Source organism: Trachemys scripta, chromosome 13 (assembly GCF_013100865.1).
Source record: "Trachemys scripta elegans isolate TJP31775 chromosome 13, CAS_Tse_1.0, whole genome shotgun sequence".
Lineage (NCBI taxonomy): Eukaryota > Metazoa > Chordata > Testudines > Emydidae > Trachemys > Trachemys scripta.
Window position 1 is genome coordinate 6734543 of NC_048310.1, and position 26860 is coordinate 6761402.

The following is a 26860-nucleotide window of genomic DNA, read 5'->3' on the forward strand; positions in this document are numbered from 1 at the left end:
GTAACGAGGTCAAATCCAGCCTTGGCCAGAACAAAAGTTATTACCACGGACGGCCACTGAATGTCCTTTCGTTAATGAGTTGGGAGGTCTCAGTACAGTTCAAAGTGGACAAGAGTCGACATCGCAAAACTCATCACAAGGTTGAGGTACTGCGCTGTACCTGTTCTGTTGAGAGATGACTTTGCTATGCCGGGCTGCCAATTTGGCCCTTTTCACTACTTTGTGAATAGTTTTTCCTCAAGCTCAGTTGCCTCGGATGTTCTTATTTGGCACTTGTAATTGCAGTAGATTGGATTTCCTGTAAGAACGAATGACATGTAGGGGAAGGATTGCACTTGTTGCTACTAACTTGCTAAGGATATTTTCCAGAGAATCCGCTGTTCTGCTCAATGGCTCTTCCTGCCCAACCATCTTGGCTACTATTGAATTCTGCCGATCATTGTTCAGTATAACTGTAGTCTGTGGGACAACACTACAAGACAAAATCAGAGAGAAATAGAATGTAAAGAAGCAAACCTTTTAAAATAATACATTAAGCCAGTCTTTGTATTTAAATGAACTCGTACACTAAAACTGAAAGGCTGTGTCTGGGTTTGTTTTCCCCCCACCCCCAACATCAGAGCTATTTACTATGTATCAAATGCTACCGCTTGTAATCCACATATTTGACATCCATACAGTCCAAGGGACTGACTGCTTCACCGAAATTATTAACAGTCTGTGACCCCTTCCAGGGTGATAAAGAATTTATCAACTCAAGATAACCAGGAGGAAGTCTGTAAACAAAAAAAGTTACTAAGAGCCCTCAAATTTCTGCTTTGGAGAATTATTACAAGGGTAACAGGGTCCTGTGGCACCTTTGAGACTAACAGAAGTACTGGGAGCATAAGCTTTCGTGGGTAAGAACCTCACTTCTTGCATCTGAAGAAGTGAGGTTCTTACCCACGAAAGCTTATGCTCCCAGTACTTCTGTTAGTCTCAAAGGTGCCACAGGACCCTCTGTTGCTTTTTACAGATTCAGACTAACACGGCTACCCCTCTGATACTATTACAAGGGTGAAGATTTTGTGAGGTAAACTGGCCATTGTATAATAAAAAGCAACATTTTAATGGAATATTTCCCCCAAAGGAAAAGGAGGGGAAAGGCATTCTGCTGTAAACTGAGCTGATGGGCTTAACCGAGAAGACATCTGATCTTCTAACAAATCTATTTTTTTTAGGACATGGGGACAGAACGGAGAAAAGGGAAAAGACTCTAATTTTAGTTACTGATGGGACTAGACCATTGTTTGCGTGTATTTAATGTGCAAAAAAAATCTGTTAAGAATTCCATGATCCAAACAAAAAATGCATAGGGTAACATTTTGGGTTAACGTAAAAACAAAGGTAAAGTAAATAAACTTATTTGGCATGCAGTTTATTATTTTAATTGGTTTCAGAGATTATCATCATCCTATTATTCTCATGCCATTACAAAAATCTTTCAAAAGTATGGGATAGTTTTGGTGTGAAAAACTAAATGTTTTCATTATACTCAATGATAGGCTTAAAACACACACACATTTTCCCCTGCTGGGGTGGCAAGAGAAGACTAGCTAATTTCTCATCACTGTACACACTTTTTCTATTGTTTTTTATTGGTCAACATCTGAAAAATATCACTGATATTTATTTATTTTTCTTAACTTTAGTCTGCCAGATATTAGAATCACACATAAGAAATAACATGAGCAATCTGATAGCAATATTCTATCTATTTCAGCTGTGACATACTGTATGTTTGTGTGTGTATATGTACGTCTCCATATGCATGTGATGTCACCCCTTTCATGACTGGCCTACAGAAACGATAAGCCACATACTACAAGAACTAACCGTAAATTAAGGGAGTTGTTCTTTATCTCTCATGATGGAAGTCTGTGTTTTATGAGCTAAAAGAACAGCATTCTAGCTCCACTGCCAAGGGATGTGTGTGTAATCTATGTATAATTGTATCTGTTGCCCATAACAAATGGGATTAATTATAGATTGACAACCATCTGTTGGCTCTGAAGCCCTATGAACCTCACACGCTCTGGAGGGGGTTTAATCGAACTGTGAACAAGTACAGAATGTACTGGGCCTTGTATGTGCCAACCCCAAACGTTTAAAATGAGTCAGGTCTCAAAAGATCACAAGACTGGCCTAAAATCATGAGATTGTTTTAAATAATGCATTTGAAATTCTTTTTATTTGCTTTCTGGGTTCTGAGTGTTTATGGTGCACTCAAGTCACATTTTCAAGCATTTCTCCATGACTATGTAATTAGAATTTTTATCTAACAAAAGCTCAGATTCTCATGTAATCTCGTGATTTCAGCAGCTGCAGTTTTAAGAAAGCAGTGAATATCATGAAACTCTCAATAAAATCATGAAAGTTAGCAACACTGGAAGCTGCCCTGCTCTACCCACTCCTTCCCATTGCTTCCCGGCTCTATTCCCCTCCGCTTCCACCTTTTATATGTACTACAGATTATATACTGAAGTTTTTAAGGACAGATTGAGGCTCTTTTAAGACATTTTATTTTTCTTTTATTTTCTTTTTATCATCATTTCCCCCATTTCAATAAATTTTGAATGCATGTTTAAAAGTGTCACTTACTAAGGTTTAATTTTTAATGGATACGCTGAATAATTAATTGCAGCTATAGAGATAAATGCAGTAAAATTAAGCTTCTATTTATGAAGTCCTCAGGCTTTCTTCCCCACACCCCAGAGTCTTAGAACTCAGAATTGATATAACATGGGAAAAACCTATTTTTTAAGAAAATAACTAATTCATTTTTAAGAGCATTTTAAAGTGTGCCTGGTGGAGTTTAGTTAACATAAGCAAACTTAAAAATGAATGGAGAGGAAACCCAATATAAGCCATTAACATTGGATTTAAGAGCCACATAGTGTGTTGGCTCCTCAGTACTGGGGTGAATTTTGCTTTGCAAATACACTGCAATTTTTTGTTTACCCCACCTCTTCTGCAATAGCACCACAGCATGCTCATGGTTGCTTCATTCAGTGTTTATGTATCAGGCCACATTTGTCCCCAGTAAAAGCCCATTAAATCAGTGGTCTTACACCAGGGATTAATTTGGCCAAATGGGTTACATGGAATACAAGTAGTGAGGCGATAGCCACGGTGATTTGGATTTTAAGCCACTATACTCCTTGAATGGCCACTAAACATGCTTTTGTTGAAAAAGTGCTGTATATCATGGTGCACACACAGACTTATACAGACACCATGTACAATTACCATGATTAAGTCCTTGTAAGCAAGCAACTGCCAAATTGTGTGTATTATGTTATCCTTTTGGAACTAAATAGCTACTCCACTTCAACAATTGCTGGGGACAATAGTCTCTCTGGGGAGGAAACTGGGTCACAGCAAAACCAAAAACAAACAAAAAAAGCTAGAAAGAGGCTCTATCTGGAAGCACTAAACCCAGGGTTACTAATCCAGACACAGATTTATTAACCCTTTGGCACTGGCTAATTTAACAATGTGGGGAGGCTACATCTGGTTTCAGAATAACAGTACATAGCTCCCCATCTAGTGCCAGGAAATACTGGTGGTAGATACAGAACATGGAAACAGAAACTTTTCATCTACTAGTCCAAAGACACTTGTATTACTTATTGAATTTGACATTGGTCCTAAAGATGAAGGAGTTTACAATTCTTAATGCAGTCTACCATTCCTGAGGAGTGGAGCTGTCGAGGGCAATCCATGTCCGGAGGATGAGGCAAATCCTTTAGGTAACCTGGTTCTTGTCCATTCAGAACCTCAAAAATAACTTGATCGAGATCTTAAATTTAGATCAGTATCCTATAGGGGAGCCAACAGAGTGGCTGATGTGCTCTTGGCAATACATGTTGCTGAGGTAGGCTGCTGTACTTTATACCAGATGAAGTTTATTCTGGGCTGATGTTTTCAAGCCCAAGCAATTACCTATTTGGGAGATAAAGGAGTTTATGATTTAGGCCACTTTACCAATCTGCAAGCATAATGACTTTTTTAAGAGACAACAGTTACACACCATGCCTCAATCCTATAACTTGCTCCACACCGGAGGCCCCCTTGCATGGAATTCCACTGAAATCTATGGGACACTACACAGACACAAGAGTGTGCCTTCATAGATCAGTTTGTGGAATAAAGCCCCTTTACAAACACTCCTCCATCCTCCAAGATGCCAGGGCTTTTTTATTAAAATAAACAAATCACAATACCACAGCATTCTGAACAGCTATCTACAGAACTATTCTCAAAGAGAATTCAATTCTGCACTTGCAAGAGAAAAAATGCAAAATCTAGAAGAGAACAGGACCTTCGGATGAAGGTTTTCAGGGACAATATGAAGAAGTCTGCACAATACCTACAAAACTACCAACGAGCTCTACACCAAAAGATTGAAAAACTTGGGTTTGTTTAGTCTGGAGAAGAGAAGACTGAGGAGGAACATGATAACAGTTTTTATGTACATAAAATGTTATTACAAGGAGGAGGGAGAAATATTGTTCTCGTTAAGCTCTGAGGATAGGACAAGGAGCAATGAGTGTAAATTGCAGCAAGGGCAGTTTAGGTTGGAAATTAGGAAAAACTTCCTAACTGTCAGGGTAGTTAAGCACAGGAATAAATTGCCTAGGGAAGTTCTGGAATCTCCATCATTGGAGATTTTTAAGAGCAGGCTAGACAAAGATGGTCTAGATGATACTTAGTCCTGCCTTGGGTGCAGGGAACGGGACTAGAAGACCTCTTGAGGTCCCTTCCAGTCCTACAATTCTATGATTCTATGAAAATCCTGGGCACAGCTAGCCTTAGGAGCTCTGAAAGAGGAAAATATTATAACATTTTATTATCATCTTTAGATAGGCCTATTAAAATTGTTCCTCTTCCATAGTTAAGTAGGAAGCAGAATAAACAGACTAAACATTCAGTGCAGAAACTGACAGAGCTTCTCAGAAGCTGCACATTCATCAATGAAGATGAATAATAATGTGATGTTGACTCCTGTGTTACTATAGAAAGATCAACTAGCAAAAGGAAGAATGAGACAACTCTTCCTATCAATGCTGCCAGCATATACACTTTTGGGGACAGATTAGGGAGCTGAGGAAGTATGGAAAGAAAATACTCATAGCTATTTTTTGAACTCTGAATACAATAACAATTTCTTTAAAAAAAATCTACATTGTCTATAGGTAAATACATATTTATGGATTGAAAAAAAAAATTACCAGGTCAACAATCCATGACACCTCCAAACAAAATATTATTTATATAAATAATGAACATGAAATATAATGATTTTCAAGTAATATAATTATTTTCAAGTATTCATATTTTGGTCTCTGACTTTTTAAAAAACAAAAGAACCTTGTACACTTTGCAAAGGAAAGTTCCTGCCAAAGGTAATTTTTAACACGGAAAATGTATGACTCATATCCATCAGTCTTAGCTGTTGTTTTTTCTTGGACAATCACCTTTCAATCATACAGAATGCAGACAATAAAAGAAGAGAACTTTTGCCACCGTTAAAACCAACATCTCCTCCCCTTCCCAGATTAGTTTTCTAATTAGGAGAGAAAAATAAAACAGTAGGAACCAACTGACATTTCATCTCCCATAATGTACAAGATCAAGAGTTTCTCCAGATGGATGGAAATGAGTTATGGAAAAACTGAGACAGGAACATTTCAGACAGGCAGTTTCTCTTTTTGCATCCTTAGACACACTTATATAGACTGATGAGATATTTATAGCAAAACTCCAACTGGTAAGGAAAGTAGGATGGGCGGAGGGGAACTTACATAGCCCCATGTTTTGACAGACTCTTTGAGCCTACTCTGCATGTACAATCCCACATATGCATGCACAAATCAGAGAACTGCACCCACAAGGAAACAAATAAGTAATGTACAGGAAAACATTTTAAAAATTTAACTCTTTCTTTATCCACACCTTTTTTCTTTCACTGGTACCCGAGTGCATCTTTAAGAAGAATATCTGTTCTTACAGATCTTTTCACTTCTTCTGATCAGCAGATTACTGTTTTTTTTTTATCTTGGTCAACACTGCTTTCATTCACAGGGTTCTTCTACTCTAGGCTGATCTTTCTAACAGGAATTGTACAAGCACTTGAGATTTCCCAACTACCAGTGAATGGGGAAATCCATGACTTGGGGATTTGCATTACTTGCAAAGCAATGCACAAATCCAAATTTTTTAAAAAAATCAGGTCCCTAAAGTCCCAGAGAGGAAAGATCATGCACATGAATGCATCATGCACCACAGTAAAGGAAAATAACAAGCTGATGTCTAGAGGATGAGGTGTCAAAAGCTCCATCCGGCAGACATTCAGTAACTAATGCTTGAAGCAGCCTTGTCATCTACATCTCTCATCCCCCGGCCACAGCTGACTGTCATCCAGAACTATAATTTTATTCATAAAATGTAACAAGGGTTCAGTCATTGAAAATTATCTTTGAGTCCCTAGCATCTGGAGTATCACAGAATGCCAGACTTTATAAAGATAGCATTTATGATTAGGTTCTTTACAGACAGGGGCCAAAGTACACCAGCCATCATCCAAGAGTAACTTATGTATTTAACAGATTTATGAAGTTGTAGGCAATTGATAGTACAAAAAGGCAAAGCAAAAAACAGCATTTATTAAAACAGTGTTAACATTTTAAGCATTCTGATATTTTCAGCTCAAATATGTAAGTTAGAACCAGAGATTTTCCAAATTACAAAAGACATTTATGCAGAGTTTATGTACAAAGGCTGGTGTTACAGTCAGCCTTAGCTACACACAGAGAGCCTTTGAACTGGTTGACAAGCACACAGAGATGATTTACTGGTTTCAAGACAAATTTCACAAACCAATGAAGAAAGCTGTTTAAACAAAGTCTGTTTTGGTTTATTGTTCTCTGAGGGGTGCCATTTAATACATTGGCATGGTCCACTGTAACCATTCATAAATGAAAATTTCAAAAAGTTTACCCACTAAGCAATAGTACGATGATGGTACAAGGGACCCGAGGATCCTACCACCACAAAAAAAAAAAAAGGCTGCTTACTTAAGGGGGTTTACAATACCTGTGTGTCTATAAATACAACTGTCATACATTTTCTTCATTACTCCGGTTATTGTTAACACAACTGAAGTGCTTTGAAAATTAAATTTACAGCAATATATGGTCTCCAAAGAACCCTTTGGCCTCAGCTCTTGACTGGTGATATAGAGAAATAGAAAAAAACAGTAGCTCTGGACAGTGTTACAATTGACAGAGGCAGAGTTTAAGAAAACTGGGCTATTTTAAAACAATCAGAAATTGTATTAACTCCTTTAACTATTAAAATTCTACTGTTAGGCAGAGACAGGTGAAGGTTGCAAAAATAGAACAATACATATTACTAACTTGTAACTTAAGGTGAACAAAACCTGATATATATAGATATGGCTATATATAAAATGAAAACATTAGAGTAACTAAATCTTTGACCAAAACATAAAAAGAAATGTATGGCTGTTAACCATCCCCTGAGCCTTAAATTTCTGAGTTATAGTCAGGTAATGCAGCCCATTGAAGATCATCTGCAACTAGGGATCAGAAAGGTTGATCTCATCCTCACTAGCTTTCCCACTAAGGAAGAGGTATACATAATTCTTCATAGGAAAGGAGTTGGCCAGACTTACCTGGATTACAGATCAAGTGTACAGAATGGTATACTGGCTCCTGGTACTGGAATAGGAGATATATGATAAGAGTGGAGGACACTGCAGAACGAAGGTAGACTTCCAAAAATTACAGTCCATATGGAAACAAAAAATGCAAGAAAAGGAAGACAGGATAAGAGGGCAAATTTACAAAGGTATTCAGGTGCCTAAAGATACAGATAGCAGGTTACGCACTTTTATGAATCCCACTAGGCACCTATCTGCTAAATGCTTTTGTAAATCTGGCCAAGATCACAGATAACTTTGGGAAGGAGGGATAGCTCAGTGGTTTGAGCATTGGCCTGCTAAACCCAGGGTTGTGAGTTCAATCCTTGAGGGGGTCATTTAGGGAACTGGAGTAAAAATCTGTCTGGGGATTGGTCCTGCTTTAAGCAGGGGGTTGGACAAGATGACCTCCTGAGGTCCCTTCCAACCCGGAAAGTCTATGAATCTGGCAACTGGAGTGAAACAAAGACAGTGAAGAGGAACTTCTTTGATATCCTTCCACACTGAGTGAGAGGAAAGAATGACTGACAAGAGAGACCAGCATAGAGGAGGAGGATTCTAGGTTCACAGAATGTTAGAGTACCTTTGAGAAAGAAGATGTGTTTATATTCGCTAGTCTCCACCTAAAAATATTATTGTTTTTATTGTGGTAGCATAGAATCATAGAAATGTAGGGCTGGAAGGAACCTCAAGAGGTCATCTAGTCCAACCCCCTGCATTGAGAACCAAGTACACCTATACCATCTCTGACAGGTGTTTGTCTAACCTGTTGTTAAAATCATCCAATGATAGGGATTCCACAACATTCCGTGGAAGCCTATTCTAATGCTCAACTATCCTTATAGTTAGAAAGTTTTTCCTGATATCTAACCTAAATCTCCCTTGCGACATATTAAGCCCATTACTTCTTGTCCTACCTTCAGTGGACATGGAGAACATTATTTGCAGAGTTGTTATATCCTGGGACCAAACACAGCTAAGAGAGAGACAAGGTTGATGAGGTAATACCTTTTTTTGGAACAACTTCTGTTGGTGAAAGAGACAAGCTTTCAGACTATACAAAGATCTAAAGAAAAGCTCTGTGTAGCGCAAAAGCTTGTCTCTTTCACCAACAGAAGTTGCTCCTATAAAAGATATTACCTCACTCATATTGTCTCTCCCATGGAGAACAATTGAGAACCATCTTCTTTGTAACAGCCCTTATCATATTTTAAGACTTTTCAGGTCCCTCCTCAGTCTACTTTTGTCAAGACAAAACATGCCCAGTTTTTTTTAACCTTCTCTCATTTTAGAATCTATAGCTATGAGCCCAACATATAACAAAAAGTCAGTTCCTGTGTCAAAGAGCTTCATATGCAAGGAGTACAATAAATAGCAAGAACTAATAGTGATCTGATGGGCATGCCACAAACCTATCAGCTGATTCAGATAACCAAAATATCAACATAGATGTAAAAAAGTGAAGACGCAAAAGGGTGGCTACACATTTTAAATTTCAAAAATATCTGCAGTGTCAGACAGATTCAACTAAACAGAATGTGATAGTAAAATTATTCAGGTAAGGAGACAAGGAATGAAACCAAAGAGGCATCACAGAACATATAAGTTATCATCCATCAAGAGAGTGTAGAAGAGAGAAAATGAAAAATTCCTGCACCAATTCTCAAGGTATCTGAAACCACAGTTTACAATATTCATGGGAGACTTTAACTATCCAGATTTCTCCTGGGCAAAAAATGCAGCCACAGTTCTAAGTAATGCAGACTTTATTATCTAAAAAAGACATACTCCTATCAAGGGACAAATTATCCTGGGTACTAATACCCCCATAAATTTGATTACATCTGTGTTTATTTTTTGAAATTATCCAGAGATTTCCAGTGCCTCAGTGAATGCTATTGCATTAACTGGACCATTTTTATTCCTGTCATGCCATTAATATCCTCGATTTGAGGGCTTTTTAGCCAACATCTCTGTTATCGTCAGAGGGAGCCATTGTATTCAAAAAACACCAAGGACAGAAGAAACAAGAAAAGTCAATAGTTGCACAACCTGAGCCCACTACATCCAGAGTTTAATTTTAAATATGTTCCTTCAAAACTGTTTAATGAGGCTTCTCTAGACTAAGGTAATATGCAAAAGGCCCAATGAATACTGTACTTGCTTTAAACATTATGTGCACATTGGTATATATTTTTATATATTATATTTTTAGAAGAATATTTCTACTCCTAGATCAAAGATTTGTGTAAAGCTTCAATACTACTCAGTGACTGATTAGTATGATTACATGATAGGCATTTTTAAGGTTTGCTGCACAGCTCACCATGCAACTGATTTACCCAGGGAAAAACAATTTTATACAGTAGCCTTTGAAGGAAAGTGCCAGAAAAGGTGCAGCAATTGAAGACAGAGTGTGAGAATGAAGATGGAATAACAAACATGCGCGATATTTGTTCTACACCTAAAAGACACCTTAAGCACATAAGCCACTGATATTAGCATTATAGAAAGATATCTTATTTTTCATATTTAACCATGAAGGTATCCACACTTAGCACAATGATAATGCATCATTTTATAAAATGGTTAATTATGCTGCCATTCCAGCACAGGAGCATGTGTGTGTGCCCTTAAGGTATGTGATGTTAAACAAACACAGCTGCTCAGTTTTAAAATAAAAATAATTTTTAAAAGAAGTTATGCGCAGTTTTTCCTGTCATTTTCTCATACTTCACCCTTCAGCGTGGAACAAAGAGAGAGTGGGATAAAGATGTATGAAAACGCACAGTGCTACAGAAAGGAAAAAGTCTATTTGGAAAGTCTTTCAGATTCCAAATAAGCTGTGTTTTACATTTGGAAGTGTATCATTAAATTGGCATCAACTGCCAGCTAAGGCATATGGCACTATACCAATCTCTTGTACAGACCTTGCTGAAGTTGGGCTGTCTCACCATATTCATCTAAAGTTCAATCCACTTACCCCAAAGAAATTAAATGAAATCCACCGAAGACACCCTCATGGGCCATATTACTTCTTCCTTTTTTAAAAAAACCTGAACTTTTATATATTACTTTAATTAAATTACAAGATCAGACCATTAGTTTTCTGGCAGATATTTGTAATGGGTGACATTTGTTATAGACACCTTACTCTGGTGTGACTCATAATAATCTGCACATTTATTTACAACTTGGACATTATGCACCTAATGCCCTCCAAAGAGGGATGAAAGTTAATCCCCTTCAGTCATGATTTGGTAACATGATCTCTTCTGATTCACTATTTTTATGGTACCTTAGTTGCAAGTACCCTGATTTATGGGGCAAATTTCAAGGAAGGTTGCTTTGAAAAATTGGTTCTCAACCTGATTCTACATTTTCATAAAAATGTTTGGCAATACATTCTAAACTCTCAATGACGGAAGCTCAGATTAATATATAAGGATTTTCTGCCCCCTTCTGTTTATTATAAACTTAATATATTATAGCCCAATCAATATCCAGTGTATAACATATGCTCCCAAGATATGGTTGTATTGCTTTCAAACCTATATCACAATTTTTAGGGCTACATTATATTATCTTGAATAGTCACTCTTCTTCACTTTACAAACACTCAAGGAAGCCATTTATATTGATGATTTTACATAGCAGGGATTGCAGCCACTATTCTAAATAATGTAATTTTTATCTCAGCAATATAAACTAACTAGACTGTACAATTTCCTCCTTCTATTTACTTGGACAGAGGGAGAAATAAATTAATAAATGAAGGGGATTGTCTTGAACCATTCTCCCAAGTCAGTCACATCTAACACCTGGCTAACATAAGTGTTCAACTCATGACTTGTTAACATTCACAGAATCCAATAATTGATGGGGGAACTAGGATTTACCCACAAATCCTCTAATCCAATCCTATGCTTTTGTTTTTTAATCCAAGGACTTTCATATCTCTACACTTCTATTGTATGATCTTAGAAACCAGTCACTCTACCAAATCTTTATTAATGAAAGCCAGAGGAATTTATTCTTGTTTTTCATTTTCAGGCTACTTATAATCAAACTAGATTCATTTTTGAGATGTCAAGGTCAATTTTTTGTGTGTTTGTGTTCAGCACTCTGTTGTTTCTTGGTGCACTATTATACATATCTATGTGTTCCATTATAAAACAGACCTATGTCCTTCTGTAAATTCCTTTATTTATCATTAAGATTATTTTCTCAGATTTCTTTTTCCTTTAAAAAATAATAAAATCATTCTAAGTCTAAAGCCTGCAGAGATTTTAAGTAGGGTTTATGTTAAGTTCATATTACTGAAAAGTTTCACTGAACAGTATTAAATTTGATAAAAGAATTTAAAGTAATATCTTTTTTAAAGGTAGGTTTTTGTTTTATGCCTGATTAAAAGTCAAGCCCCAAATAAAAAACATCAACTCTAATCTGTTCTTAGTTTTTATCTTTCAAATGCTTGAATCATCATTAATAAACTGCCACCTGAATCATTCAACAACCATTCACAATGTCTCATTAGAAACCATTTAACTAATAGCAATTGGCTTAGGAAATGTGAATCAACCCAGGTCAAATCTTGGTCAGATCAAAATGTTTTGATAGATGCATTCAGCAACATATTTGTATAAATTATTGTATTCCTCTCTTAAATGTGGACAAATTTTTGTTATTAAGTGGTTATTTTAATTGGCCGTGTGAAACTCAACACTAAACATTTGCATTGGAAGTTATATGTTTTCCTGGACTTGTGATATCCTGACACCAAATTACTGCATACTTGGCTCCTTAACATCTTAGTGCAACAATAGCGGAAAAGACTCCCTTGGCCCTGAGATTGCTGCGGATTGAACTGCTTATGGGCTGGACTGGGAACGTACAGCCCCAGAGTTTTCAGGGTAGTGCAGGAGTCCTTAAGGCCATGCGGTTTTCTGTCCGTCTGTTCTGCAAACGGGGTCTGGCCGTCGAAGGGGAGGTCCCGCATCAATTGCTAAGCCTCTGGTAACAGACCCAAGCGGAGCAGCCAGGACGCCCTTCGCACGGAGATGGCTGAGGCCATGGTGCAAGCCGCGGAGTCTGCTGCGTCCGAGGTTGCAGGGAGGGTCGCTCTCACTGCAGCTGTGCCCTGTTCAAGGATCATCCGGAATTCCTTCTTGGACCCTTCGAGCAGCGAGACATCAAATTTGGCCATAGAATGCCACATATTGTAGTCATAGCAGCCAAGGAGGGCTTGGTGTTGGCCACTCTCAACTGAAGGCTGGAAGACTAATATATTTTTTGCTCAAACAGATCCAGTCTCTTCAAGTCTTTATTCTTGGGCGTAGCCCCAGGTTGACCCTGTCTCTCCCTCTGGTTAATGGTCTCAACTACGAGGGAGTTTGGGGCCGGATGAGTATAGAGATACTCATGGCCTTTAGCAGGCACAAAATATTTGCGCTCAGCCCTTTTTGAGATGGGTAGTAGGGAGGAGGGGGGTTGCCATAGGGCATTACTTATTTTTGATACCCCCTCGTGTAGGAGTAAAGCCACTCTAGTGGGTACCGTGGATCAAAGGACGTTGAACAGTAAGTCCGATGACTGCCTGGAGCACCAGGTTAGAGAGACAACCGCCTTGGCGTCATCTTGCAGAACTGGGTGAGGGGAACCCATAATCACTTCGTCTGGCGATGAGGAGGACGTAGCCAGCACCGAGGAATCCACCACATCCCCTGGTGGTCCAACTGGCTGCTCCCCTAGGTCCTCATGGGCCTGGGGGGGGGGGGGAAATCTTCCTGTGTGGGGCCTCCACCTCCGGAGGAGGGCGGGATGCTGGGGCCGATGGCCTATCTGAGGTCCCCTCCACTGACCAGGCGGGTGAACCCCCAAGGATTCCAGGGGTACCACGCTGCTGGCCATCGGCCCAGAGGTGATGCCGATGAAGTTGACGGTACCACTGGTGCCAGAGCCTGTCCGGCTACCAGGGACTCCTGATCAGCACCAGAGTCGTAAGCAGAGCGGACACTGCGGAGTGACCATGACCAGCTGGCCCGGTGGGCCTCCTCACTGTGGTGCTGGCCGCTGTGCCTCGACGTTGACCTCTCCAATCGGGACGAGTCCCTCCCGCAGGACCCTGGGGATCTTCGGCATTCGGTGGATCTTCATCAAAAGACCAGCGATCTACGCCTCACACTGCTTGACCTGTACCGGGATCTAGAGTGGGACTGGGAGTCGGAGTGGGCCAATTGTCGGTAGAATCTCCCCGATTGAGGGGATTCGCGTCTCAAGGACGGGTGCCGGCAGGAGGGTGACCGGTGACCCCGTTCCGCCAATCGGTCGCAGGCGTGGTGCCGAGTTTCTCCCATCGACCCCCCACAGTGTAGGCCCTGTGGTAACTCGACTTAAGCTAAGTCGACTCCAGCTACGTTATTTACGTAGCTGGAGTTGTGTAGCATATGTCGACTTAGCATGGTAGTATAGAAATAGCCTGAGTCTGAGCATGCAAGGTCTAACAGATTCAGCCATGGAGTTTCCATGTCGTGAGGTGGAGAGACTGTAGATTGGGATGTCAGCAGTGTCCTATGTGATCAAGTCCGGGACCAGGGACAGAGTTATAGACGTGTCCACCGACAAGTCTAGAGTGTGGTGAACCAGTGCTGACGTGGCCATACTGGTGCTATCAAGATTATTGATGCTCCCTCTCGTCTGACTTTCAGCAGGACCTTGTGAACGAGCGGGAAGGGCGGGAATGCATACAGCAGCTGCCCATTCCAAAGGAGGAGAAAGGCGTCTGTGAGCGAGCCCAGGCTGTGATTCAGGAAGGAACAGAACTGTTGATACTTCCTGTTGCGCCATATCGCAAACAGGTCTATCCGGAAAATCCCCACCTTTGGAAGATGTTGATCGCGACATCCGGGAGGAGGGACCACTCGTGGCCATGAAAGGACCTTTTGATGTGATTGGCCAGTTCATTCTGCAAGCCCAGAAGGTACGATTCCTCCTAATGTATGGAGAGGGCAATGCAGAAGTTCCACAGCTTGAGGGCTTCCTGACACAGGAGAGAGGAGTGAGCACCACCATGTCTGTTTATATAGAACATTGCTATGGTATTGTCCGTCAATACCAATACACATATGCCCTGTAGATGAGTTTGAAACGTCTGGCAAGCGAGGTGAACCGCACGCAGCTCCCTGATGTTGATGTGCAGCGAAAGTTCTGCCTGGGACCAAAGACCTTGGGTCCTGAATCTTCCTAGGTGTGCCCCCCATCCCATCGCTGACACATCTGTGACTAGGGACAGCGATGGCTGAGGCCTGGAGAAGGGTATTCCTGCACATACTGCTTGCGGATCAAGCCACCACCGGAGGACTCGAGGACTGGAGGAGTGAGTGTGACCAATTTGTCTAGGCAGCCTGTTTGGCCTGTATATCTAGGCTATGTCCAAACAATTTCAGGCAATTTCACACCATAGTAGTGGGGAATCTTCTGAGAAATCTCTATGATGGTGCCCATGGCGAGGAAGCGAGATTCCGGGAGGAATGCCTTTGCCTGACCGAAGTCTAGGAGAGCTCCTATGAACTCTATTCTCTGAGTGGAGGCTATGGTTGACTTTTCCACATTCAGAATGAGGCCAAGCCTGTGGAACTTCATCCACACAAGGCTCATGTGGTCCTCCACTTGGGCCTGGGAGCGGCACTTGATTAGTCAGTCATCTAGATATGGGAATACTTGCATTTGCTGCTTCCGCAGGAAGGCTGCCACAACCACCACGCTCTTGGTGAACACCCGAGGGGCTGTCGAGAGACCAAAGGGGAGGACCGTGAACTGATAGTGGGTGATGCTGACCATGCTCCACACTGAAGTGCTGGGCTAGGGGTCGGATGCCTCCTGTGCCAGCTGGGGACGAAGGGCTGGCTCCATGAGGAATAGTTTCAGCCTAAAGTCCCTCTCCTTCTTGGTCTCCTGGGTCAGAAGCCTCTGCAGATCTTACACTTATCCGTTTGATGGGCTTCCCTCAAGCACTTTAGACAGGAGTCCTGTGGCTCTCCCTTTGGCATAGGCTTCAGACAGGACCCGCACGGTTTGAAACCCTGAGGCATGCCCCAGTCGGGGAAACGTGGGGGGGGGACCCCAACTGAAACTTATCTAAACTAACTAGGACTGTTTGAACTAACATACTTAGTTTTTTAACTATTTACAGGTAATGAGAAAAAGTCCAGGATGGAATTGCTTGCTGTTAGCAAGAGAGGAGCTGCTCCAATGACCGTCACTGGCGGCAAGAAGGAACTGAAGAGGCAGAGAGTTGTCACGGACCTACATACACTGCCATGAAGGAGCAACTCCAGGGGACTCCACAGCCAACCTGACGGGTACCATTAGGGGAAAAACTTTCCGACGACTGTGCATGTGGCGCGCATACACCTAGTTGGAATCAACATGAGCAATCACTCCAAAAAGTGCAATCTACACTAATGATAAAACACACAGCATTTCAGTATTTGTTCAACAATTCATAATACAAACACTAAGTCTGAATTTATGAAGACTTCATATAACTAAAATAAAGGAAATGGAAAAGGTTAAATTCAGAAGTACCTACTATCCAGCTCTAATATTCAGAATCAGGATCTAACTGTAGTTTAGAAGAGTGCTTCTGTGCATCTTAAACTAGCACAAATGATAAAATATCAAAAACCAAACATAAGAATTGGTCTAAAATGTTTTCAGTGCAGAATTGTGCTGCATTTAAGTACAAAGAATGTACAAAGTACATCCACCTCGTCTGGAGCATGAATACACACACGTGACACACAGAGAGGTTTGGCCAGCAAGGTAGGTAATCAGTATAAATCAGTAACTCCATGATCCACCAAAGGAAGAATCAACATCAAACTTTTCAAACATGTCTCTGAAGTGTTTGTGTGACAAATGAGGTGGTTTACTAACTAGGCCAGAACTTGTTCAGACTGAATTTCTAAACTAAAACTAAGAGAAACTAAAACTCTACTATTCTGGATGACATGGATATGGGGAAAGATACGCAACTAGACTACACTCAGCACTCCGGTCTTTGATTTGTTAAACAGCTTCAAAAAGACAAAATTAAAATAGCCCCTCCTTACATTCCAACAGCAATGTCAAATATGCGATCATCTACGCAAAAATGACTCTGCTACTACTGCAGTGTCTTTGGATTTTCATCCATCCCTTTATTAGGAGCCACAGTATTTCCCCTGGCATGGAATATCACAGAAACAAACATGCACTAAACTCCTCCAAGGAACAGCTGCAATTCTAAGGACATAACCACTAACTTCCTTCTCTTCCAAAGTCATCTCAATAATGCTACTAACCTTCACCAGCCTAAATTGCAGGATTTGCTCTGTATTTTTTAATAGTCTAACATTTTTTAATATGAAAATTATTTTAAGGTGTACTTCATTATGAAAAATACTATTTTTCTCTATATAGTTTTGAAGGTTTTTTCCGTTTTATTTTTGTAACATTCTGGAAACTTGGAGATCTATTTTTTCCACATAGAAGATAGTCCTCTTCCATTTTGCAAATACTGGTTTTATTCCCCCATTTTGCGAACAGACCTAAAATGAACATGGTGGATTTTGTTCAGCACAGATCATAGACCCAATCATCCAGTCTTTTCCCATGCAATAACATCAGTGGGATGACTTGCGTGATTAAGAACTGTTCACAGGAGGGTTGAACAATCATGCCTTTTCAGGAGCTGATTTTCATGCTAAAATCCAACTGATTTTAAAAGGAACTCTGTGTAGGCTGGAGCTACAGATTTGGGCCCATAGTAATTAACAAGTTAAAAGAGCTTTGTTTGTACACCAGTTTTATTGACTGAGAACTGCAGAGGTCTGGGAGCTGCATTTGTTAGTTCACTGATGCTACAGGCGCCAATCCAGCAAAGCACATAAGCATGTGTGCAATGCTAGTTACTCATAGTCAATAGAAAATATATTTTTTTCATATTATATATAATTTAATTACTTTTTTCTATTCTGGTTGTAATTCAATTTCTATAGACTGGATTTTGTTGTTGTTGTTCATGTTTTGTTTTTTCTTAAAGACTTTCTATGCAGCAGTTTATCTTACATTCTTTTATCTTATTCCTGAATTACAACTGTGCTCTAATTTTGTTTTCTTGCTTCAATGCTTTGCAAATCCATTTAAATTAATCTTTCTTTTAACTTTTAATTTTCCATATCACTGGAATACAAAACAACTTGAAAACAAAAAGAAACATTTGTCCAGAAATATAGTTCTTGAACTCCTTGAACTGGGAAAATCCAAAGCCAAAAGGCATTCCAATTGGCACACTGGAGATGCATACTAGAAGAATAAATCCTATGAATCAAAACCTAACCCACTCTGTTGACAGATTTTACTTGACTAGAGGACAAACAACACCTCATATAAAAACAAATAAAAATAAGTCTGCATATCCCACCTAGTGGTGGAACTATGTCATGCCCCCTTTTGTTTTCTATTTAGCAATCTTAGTCAAAAGCTACAAATACTGCTTTTTGAAAAAAAATGTAATTTGACAGATGCTACCTACATGGTATGCTGGAGGAGAGTCTATGGAGAGTAATTCCATTTTTTAAAAGGTTACACCCTCCCCCTTCCCTTGCCAACATGAGCAAAACTTCCTATTCATGGATGTCACTCGAGATCTTTTGACAATGGTGAGCAGTGCATTTAGCCTTGCAGTCCATGTTCTGTATAAAAAAATATAAAACTACAATGTTGATTTTTAATCAGTGGTTGGCATAATTAACCAATTAACTAGCCATTTCAACAGCTTTTACCTAGATTAACCAAGTTGAGAAACTGGGTAATACCAGTATGCCAACAAAAAAAAATGCTGTATCTAGGTTGAATTTTTCCAGGGAAAATGTTTTAAAAGACACACAAACATGAGTTTCATTGCACTATCAGGTCCATATATTTAGTTAGTAATCTATGAATCACCTCTCTTCTGTCTGAACATGTTCCAAGTTTGCAAAGTTCTGTTTGAGGTTGCATTTAAGTGATATCAAGTGTTGCACTACAGCAAACTGAAGGAACTACCTTAAATTCTCCAACAATCTTATGGGAGCTATTGAAAGTTTTGGTTGCATGTTACCTCAAAAATAAGGGATTGCTGATGGCCATACTACTAAAAAATGATGAAGGCAGAGACGCAGACCAGTCAGATTCTGGACAGATTGAGTGAGAGGTTGAATGACATCAGACAAGACAAGACTCAGAACACCAAAACAATACACAGTCTCCTACTAATAAGATATTTATTACATTACTGTACTACTGTTCTTGGCTATTTTAAGGCTCTAATCAGTTAAACACAATTCTGTATACAGCCTGAGAACATCTTTCTATTCCACTAATTTTTTTGGGGGGGAAAGGGGGATTAATTCATATTAACAGTAATATTATGGAACCATCATAGTCCTGGCTTCAAAGATAAGGTTGAAAACCACATATTTTTAAACAGTCACTAAGCATTAACAAATTATTTTCTAAGTCTCTTTTATTAAGTTTTAATTATTGCAAGCCTTATTTGTGTTTATTTACTGTCTTTAAGTCCCTTTTAAAAATCTACCAACATCTTATGGAAAACGCAATAACATTCTGCTTAGAAAGAATTCCTCGTGTGTCAGATTTTCTGTGACTTCTTTATCTGTTCCTTTCTACTAAGAGTTCTGAAGATTAATCTTTTTTGTTTCTCAAGACTCCACCTGTTCATGCAGCTTGTTTGCTACCCAAGATTATAATCTTTTAGAGTAACATCAAATCCATCTCCACTGCAGTTAGTTGGTGTGTCATAGAGTTTCATGACATCAGGTGGGAGTTAAGAGGAGCAGAACAACTGTGGGAACAAGACTTCAGTTTTTATGCACTGTATTTAGTGAAAACACCAGAAACACATGAAATCGTCATTTTTCAGTATTTTGTAGTTTTCCCAAGAGGTGTCAGCAAGTCTTCAAGAAAAACAAAACAAAAAAATAAAACCAAGGAAGAGTATTGGAAAAGTTCTACCCTGATATATCAATTCTCCTATGTTTAATAAAGATCGAAATCAGATTCAGATTCTGAATGCAGTAAATTTCTGCTCTGAAAGCTAATAATGTAGCGAGGTCCGTGATTTATTGCAAATCTCCTTGAAACTTCTGCTTTATTTCCCTAATGAGAATTTTAAAAACTTGGAAACTACACATTGGCATTTAAAAAAAGGAGGAAAGCATGAGTTATCCCAATAAATCAGCATGCTAAGTTTACAATGGGAAAACAATAGAAAGTTGAGCTTCAAGCTGCCAATTTTTACATAAGTGAGACTCCTGGCTCTATAAAACATCAGTTGCATAGCGAGATTATATTATATCACTCAATCTTATAAACAAGCCTTGTGTAATTTTATTCTGACCTCTGCAGCAGAAGCAGGTAGTTTGACATTCCAAATCATAATCGAGGATGGCCTGAATGTTTAGCTATGAACTCTGCTGCTTCACTACAGTTGTCAGAACCCACCACAAGGTGACGCAGGAAAAAAAATAGCTCGTATCCAAGTCACCCTTGTTCTCATTACAAGATGGCCTAGATACACTTGAAACCGACATACCTGAGGGGACACATTTATATAACAAGTATTAAAAAATAGCAAAATATCACAGAGCAATAAAATTGATGCGTGAATTTATAATTTATACACTCTACTATGTACAATATTGTAACAAATGAACCTTGATTATGGTAAATCTGTATCACATTAATACAAGCAGCTAATCACTAAATAAAATACACAAAAAACATTCAAAGTTGCTTGGGGGGAAAGAGGAGATATCACAACCTTAAAGAATTTACTGGGGAAAAAATGGAAAGTCTGCGTTGCTGACACACAACTAAGATACTGTTGTGAAGTGTAACACCATCTGGTTGACATGGCTCTGCTATCTGTATACAATGGTTTTATTACAATGGTAGAACTGGTATTAGTGTAATGGCAGGAGGAGGAGAAAGGGGTTGAAGGATCTCATTCAAGTGTGGAATCTGTAAATCTGTGTCTGAAATACCAACTGAAGTTGGCAGTTCTCCACTGCCATCTGTGTTTTAAGGAGCGGGAGAACATAAAGAGAGAGTCCTACGACAGAACAGTCAATGCAGGTTTTTAATTAGAAATAAACAACAAGTGGAACTAGTTTCTATGAGATGAGAGATAGGGAATTTAGTGATACATCCCATCACAGTGAAACTGAGCCAGCCATTAACAAAGCTGGGCTGGCTCAGAACCAGGTGTAGATCCTTTCCACGTGAATGAGTCTGTGATATTTCGCTGACAGCTCTTCATCTACTCTCCAGAAGCTTTGTTAAAGCAGAAATGAATTGTAAGTTAAATACATGTGTCCTTTGAGTATATACTCCTATTGTTCTTTTCGTTCTATAGCCCAGAAATTGAACTGAATTTCAGGAAATGTTTTCTTGACAACAAAGCTGAAGATATTCCTAACAATTTATTACTTGCTGTCAAAAATTTAAAACTTTTTTAAATTGATGTACTATACCTGTCACTCATATTTCATTAAAATAATTAACGGAGGGAATGCTGCTGTTTGTTGGGAATCATGCTAAAAATCTTTTTAATTAAAATCAAAGGACAAAAGTAATTCTACAAAATAGAAATACCAAACTGAATGCTTTAAACACACACAGACACAGCTATACCAAGTATTTCTTCCCCCTACCTTCTCCCTGAGTAGCGAAGAAGCTATTAGCTTTTAGTTAGCCACAAACTAGCTGGAAATCATTGGATCGGGAATCCATTTGCTCTGGTATTTAATAACAAATGCACAAAGTATTTAAGATCATTTAGTTCACAGTTATAATTCTGAAAAGTATATGTGAAGCAGGGTGGCGGGAGCCTCATCACCTAAAATGTTTTCGGACTACCAGAAAAACGGTCACAAAAATCTGAAATCCTAAAGTGAGAGATTAACTGCTAAGTTTCACAGGAATGCATACAGCAGGCATGCATGGCCTTAAGAGAGAGAACGCAGCCTCAGCTTGAACATTAAATCCATTAGAGAATTAAAACAGTATAATTAGAAAAACCTACTGATGAAGGATAATGCTCACTGGATAGGTTCCTGACCAGGTCACATACTTGTGAATAAATCTTTTAAATGTATGCTTTGTGTATAAAGCCCATTATAAGGGGACGTTTTTAAATTATATACAGGACCCTGAATTCCTTTCTAAAAATCTGTATTTAACAAAAACAAATATATACAAATAATTTGAATAATAAGAAAGGAAGTCCCTGTAACAATAGATAATGATAAAGAGTAGGTAAAGGGATAACATAACATAACATAACATACATACATTCCCGCACCTGCCATACAAGTCCGCAGTCTGATAATTGCAGTTTAGTTATTAAGGGAATTACCTATTGCTGACAATTATTTCTTAAGATCATAGACAATTATGAGGTATCTGTTTCAAAGAAAGAATAATCCTGACAATTATGGATCCCCCATGTTTTTAAAAGGGTGCCTAAAGTTAGATTCCAAACTTCAAATTTAGGTACCTAAATAAGCAGCCGGTTTTCAAAAGTACTGGGCACTCAACTGCTCTCAAAAAGTCATTTGAGTTATGTGTGACCAGCACACTATCTAGTAGTAGATTAAAGTTGAAGTAGAAGCCTAGACAAATTCAAACTAGAAATAAAGATCATTTGAACCACTGAAACAATTTACCAAGGAACATCCATCATCTGAAGTTTTTAAATCAAGACTGGATGTCTTTCTAAAATATATACTCTACTTCCACCACAAGTTATTGGGCTCAATGCAGGAATTACTGGGCAAAATTATATGGCTTGTGTTATGCAGTAAGTAAGAATGATCACATGATCTTAATGGTTCCTTCTGACTGTAAAATATCTGAATCTATGGGGTTTTTTTAAGGTATCAGTATTAGGTCCAGTCTGGTTTAGCATCTTCATTAATGAACTCAGAGAGGGTATAAACAGCATGTTAATGAACTGCGATTACTAAATTGAGGCTAGCTGCAAACACCCCTCAGGACAGAAATGCAAAAATATAAGTGTGTATCTTGGGGGAAATACAATCTGAAAGACATATTTACTTATAAAGTAGTAATGCTTAAGGGGAACCCAACATGACAGTGGCCAGCAAATTACACAGATATTTGCGGTTCAACATGGCAGTAAAAGAAGGACAAAGTTGTTGTTTTTTAACGTGTACATTCATGGGCCTCACAGTATGAAGCAAGGAGATAATAGCTTTTTTATATAAGTCTTTAGTGCACCTAGAAGATTGTGTTTATTTCTGAGTACCACAGGTCAGAAAAATATTCAAAAACTAATCAGAGTTCAGAGAAGAGTAATGAAAGAGATCAGAGGCTGGAAAAATTGATTTATGAAAGCAAAGTTAAATATGTGTATCTTGGCTACAAATTGACCAAGGAGGATATGGACTATGAAAACACTCTATAAATATTACAAAGATGTAAACAAGTACCGAGATTAATTATTTAGGTCAAATTATTTATGGAAGCATATCTAGGAAAACTGAATGAAATTATGAATGGGGAAAAATTAGGCTCATGATTACACAAAACCCTTTGACAGTCAAATCTATTAGACTGGACGAATCCTCAAAGCGAAGGGGTGGACTACCAATGCTTCAGACATTTAAAACCATACTGGACAATGTACAAGTAAATGTACTGTAGGTCAAGTCTGCAGTTGCAGTGAAATGGATCAGATTATTTAATAGGTATTTTCCATCTCTAACATCTATGATTCTATCTGAGAAATAAACACTAGATATTATTCTACTGAGAACTTTTAGGGAACAGGCACATGTAACTAAGCAATTCTGTTTAACTTGTAGTAGATAAAAGTAAAATAAGAAGTGATTAGAATAATATGGCCTAAACAATCAATAAACACATTAACTAGAAATGTTAATATAAAATAAAGAAAAGAAAAACTTAAAAAACACATCTAATATTTGATGCGACTTTTCCAAAGGAAGGATGAATCAGTCTGGTTTAAATCAAAATGAAATGTGGAAATAGTTCCAAGCCGTTCATGGACCAATGTGATATGTTTAGTCTCAGTCTAAATAGAAGTAACGTCATGAACTGGCATAGCAATTGCCTTCAAGATGAATTAATTCTACATTCTAACCAAAATACCAAGCTCCTGACAGGTAAACATAAAGCTGCAGAGTTTGGTACTGCCAGAGAGATGGATTTGGGATAGTATTGAAAAAGTACATTGGTATATTGATGACTGGCCTGTTCTTTTCTTACCATCGCACTTTATTGCATGTCTGTGTAGCACCAAGGGGAGAACCCGCCACCATGGGGACTTGGATAGGGCTATGCTGTTTGTTCATGACGAGGTCCAATTTCTCTTCCAATGATTTGCAGGTAGCCTCTAGTGCCAGCAGCTTTGCCTCAATACTATCTAGTCGCAGGCATATTGTCTGATTAATGGAAAACAGGAATGACTGAGGAGGAGAGAAGGTAAAAAGAGCCATTTTAGAAACTTACAAATTTATCTTCAGGAACTTACATATAGCAAGAGCCACCTAAATATGATTGGTTTCAGAGTAGCAGCCGAAGAAGTGGGCTGTAGTCCACGAAAGCTTACGCTCTAATAAATTTGTTAGTCTCTAAGGTGCCACAAGTACTCTTGTTCTTTTTGCTAAATATGATTGGCAAACAACTCAAGGGACACTATCAACCTTTCTAGTCACAAAATTTGACCATACTTAAAACTGATGAAATCCAGCAGCATTATTACCATTCACAGACTTCCTGTAATTCTTCATGTAGAAGCCAACAGCATCCAAACCGAACATCTTATTAATGTGATTTCACCTCCCACACCAAAGTTTAAGATGACAAACCAAAACATCTCACTTTCTCATGAATAAAAAAAAAAAAGATTATAAACACGCTTCAGCACGCTAATGGATAAGTCTGATAAGATCTCCCCAAAAAGATAAAGTTAGCTTCTTACAAATGTGTAGAATGATCCTATCAATCCATTAAAACAAATAACCATAACCTCAAAGGCAACAAGTGTCGCTGAATTTCATTCCATATCAAACAGCTAACGTGGGCATACGCAAAGAAAGAAATAAGATCTGTTTTCCTAAGCAAATATATCCATTTTTGAAAAGCATATTCTGCAAGATTTTCCTGGAGGAAATTATGCAATTAAACAGTGATAAATAGGGCTGTCAAGCGATTAAAAAAATTAATCACAATTAAATGCACGATTAAAAAAATTAATCATAATTAATCGCACTATTACACAATAATAGAATACCATTTATTTAAATATTTTTGGGTGTTTTCCACATTTTCAAATATATTGATTTCAATTTCAACACAGAATACCAAGTGTACAGTGCTCACTTTATATTTATTTTTTATTATAAATATTTGCACTGTAAAAAAAGAAAGTGTTTTTCAATTCACTTAACACAAGTACTGTCGTGCAATCTATTTATCATGAAAGTTGAACTTACAAATGTAGAATTATGTACAAAATAATAACTGCATTCAAAAATAAAACAATATCAAACTTTAGAGCCCACAAGTCCACTCAGTCCGAGGTCTTGTTCAACCAGTCGCTCAGACAAACAAGTTTATTTACATGTGCAGAAGATAATGCTGCCCACCTCTTGTTTACAATGTCACCTGAAAGTGAGAACAGGCATTTGCATGGCACTGTTGTAGCTAGCGTTGCAACGCACAGTTGCCAACTTTCACGCGGTAAATAAGCCCCCCGACATTCACAATAAGCCAAAAATCAAGTAAATCCCATTTCAAAACAAGACCTAAACAAGCGAATCCCTAAGAACCCCAACACTCTATGTGACTAGAGACCTCCCGGGCGTGCAGTCTGGGACTGTGGTGGGCCTGCTGTGCACCCCTGGCTCTCTCCCCCCTCTACCCCTACTTGCCGGGAACCGATCAAAAAAAAAGAAGCAACAAGCTACAACAAGCATAAGCTACAAGCCAAAAACTAACCAAACAGGCAACTCAAAAGCCAATTAAGCCAAAAACAAGCCCAATTTCTGCGTTTTTTTCATGGGTTTGGCATGTCTGGTTGCAAGATATTTACGTGCCAGATTCATATGTCCCTTCATGCTTCAACCACCATTCCAGAGGATATGCTGATATGCTGATGATGGGTTCTGCTCAATAACAATCCAAAGAAGTGCAGACCAATGCATGTTCATTTTCATCATCTAAGTCAGATGCCACCAGCAGAAGGCTGATTTTCTTTTTTGGTGATTTGGGTTCTGTAGTTTCTGGAGTGGAGTGTTGCTCTTTCAACACTTCTGAAAGTATGCTCCACACCTTGTCCCTCTCAGATTTTGGAAGGCACTTCAGATTCTTAAACCTTGGGTCAAGTGCTGTAGCTATCTTTTGAAATCTCACATTAATACCTTCTTTGAATTTTGTCAAATCTGCAGTGAAAGTGTTCTTAAAATGAACAACATGCTGGGTCGTCATCCGAGACTGCTATAACATGAAATATATGGCAGAATGCGGATAAAACACAGAGTAGGAGACATACAATTCTTTCCCAAGGAGTTCAGTCACAAATTTAATTAACGCATTTTTTTTTAACATGCGTCATCACCATGGAAGCATGTCCTCTGGAATGGTGGCTGAAGCATGAAGGGGCATACGAATGTTTAGCTATCTGGCAAGTAAATATTTTGCAATGCCGGCTACAAAAGTGCCATGCAAATGCCTGTTCTCACTTTCAGGTGACATTGTAAAAAGAAGCAGGCAGCAGTATCTCCCGTAAATGTAAACAAACTTGTTTGTCTTAGAGATTGGCTGAACAAGAAGTAGGACTGAGTGGACTTGTATGCTCTAAAGTTTTACATTGTTTTGTTTTTGAGTGCAGTTACATAACAAAAAAAAAAATCTATATTTGTAAATTGCACTTTCTCGATAAAGAGATTGCACTACAGTTGTAACTTGTATGAGGTGAATTGAAAAATACTATTTATTTTATCA

The 26860-nt window shown here is 38.7% G+C and overlaps 1 protein-coding gene across 1 annotated transcript in view; it reads right to left on the reverse strand.

Annotated features, from left to right (window-relative positions):
• BANP (BTG3 associated nuclear protein) overlaps window positions 1-26860 on the reverse strand; it is a 229220-nt gene that overhangs the window by 173749 nt on the left and 28611 nt on the right. The window contains exons 4-5 of the mRNA XM_034788786.1: window positions 24122-24321; window positions 350-472 (exon numbers count right to left, since the gene is read on the reverse strand). Coding sequence (XP_034644677.1) covers window positions 350-472; window positions 24122-24321 — 323 coding nt within the window. The remainder of the gene's footprint in view (window positions 1-349; window positions 473-24121; window positions 24322-26860) is intronic.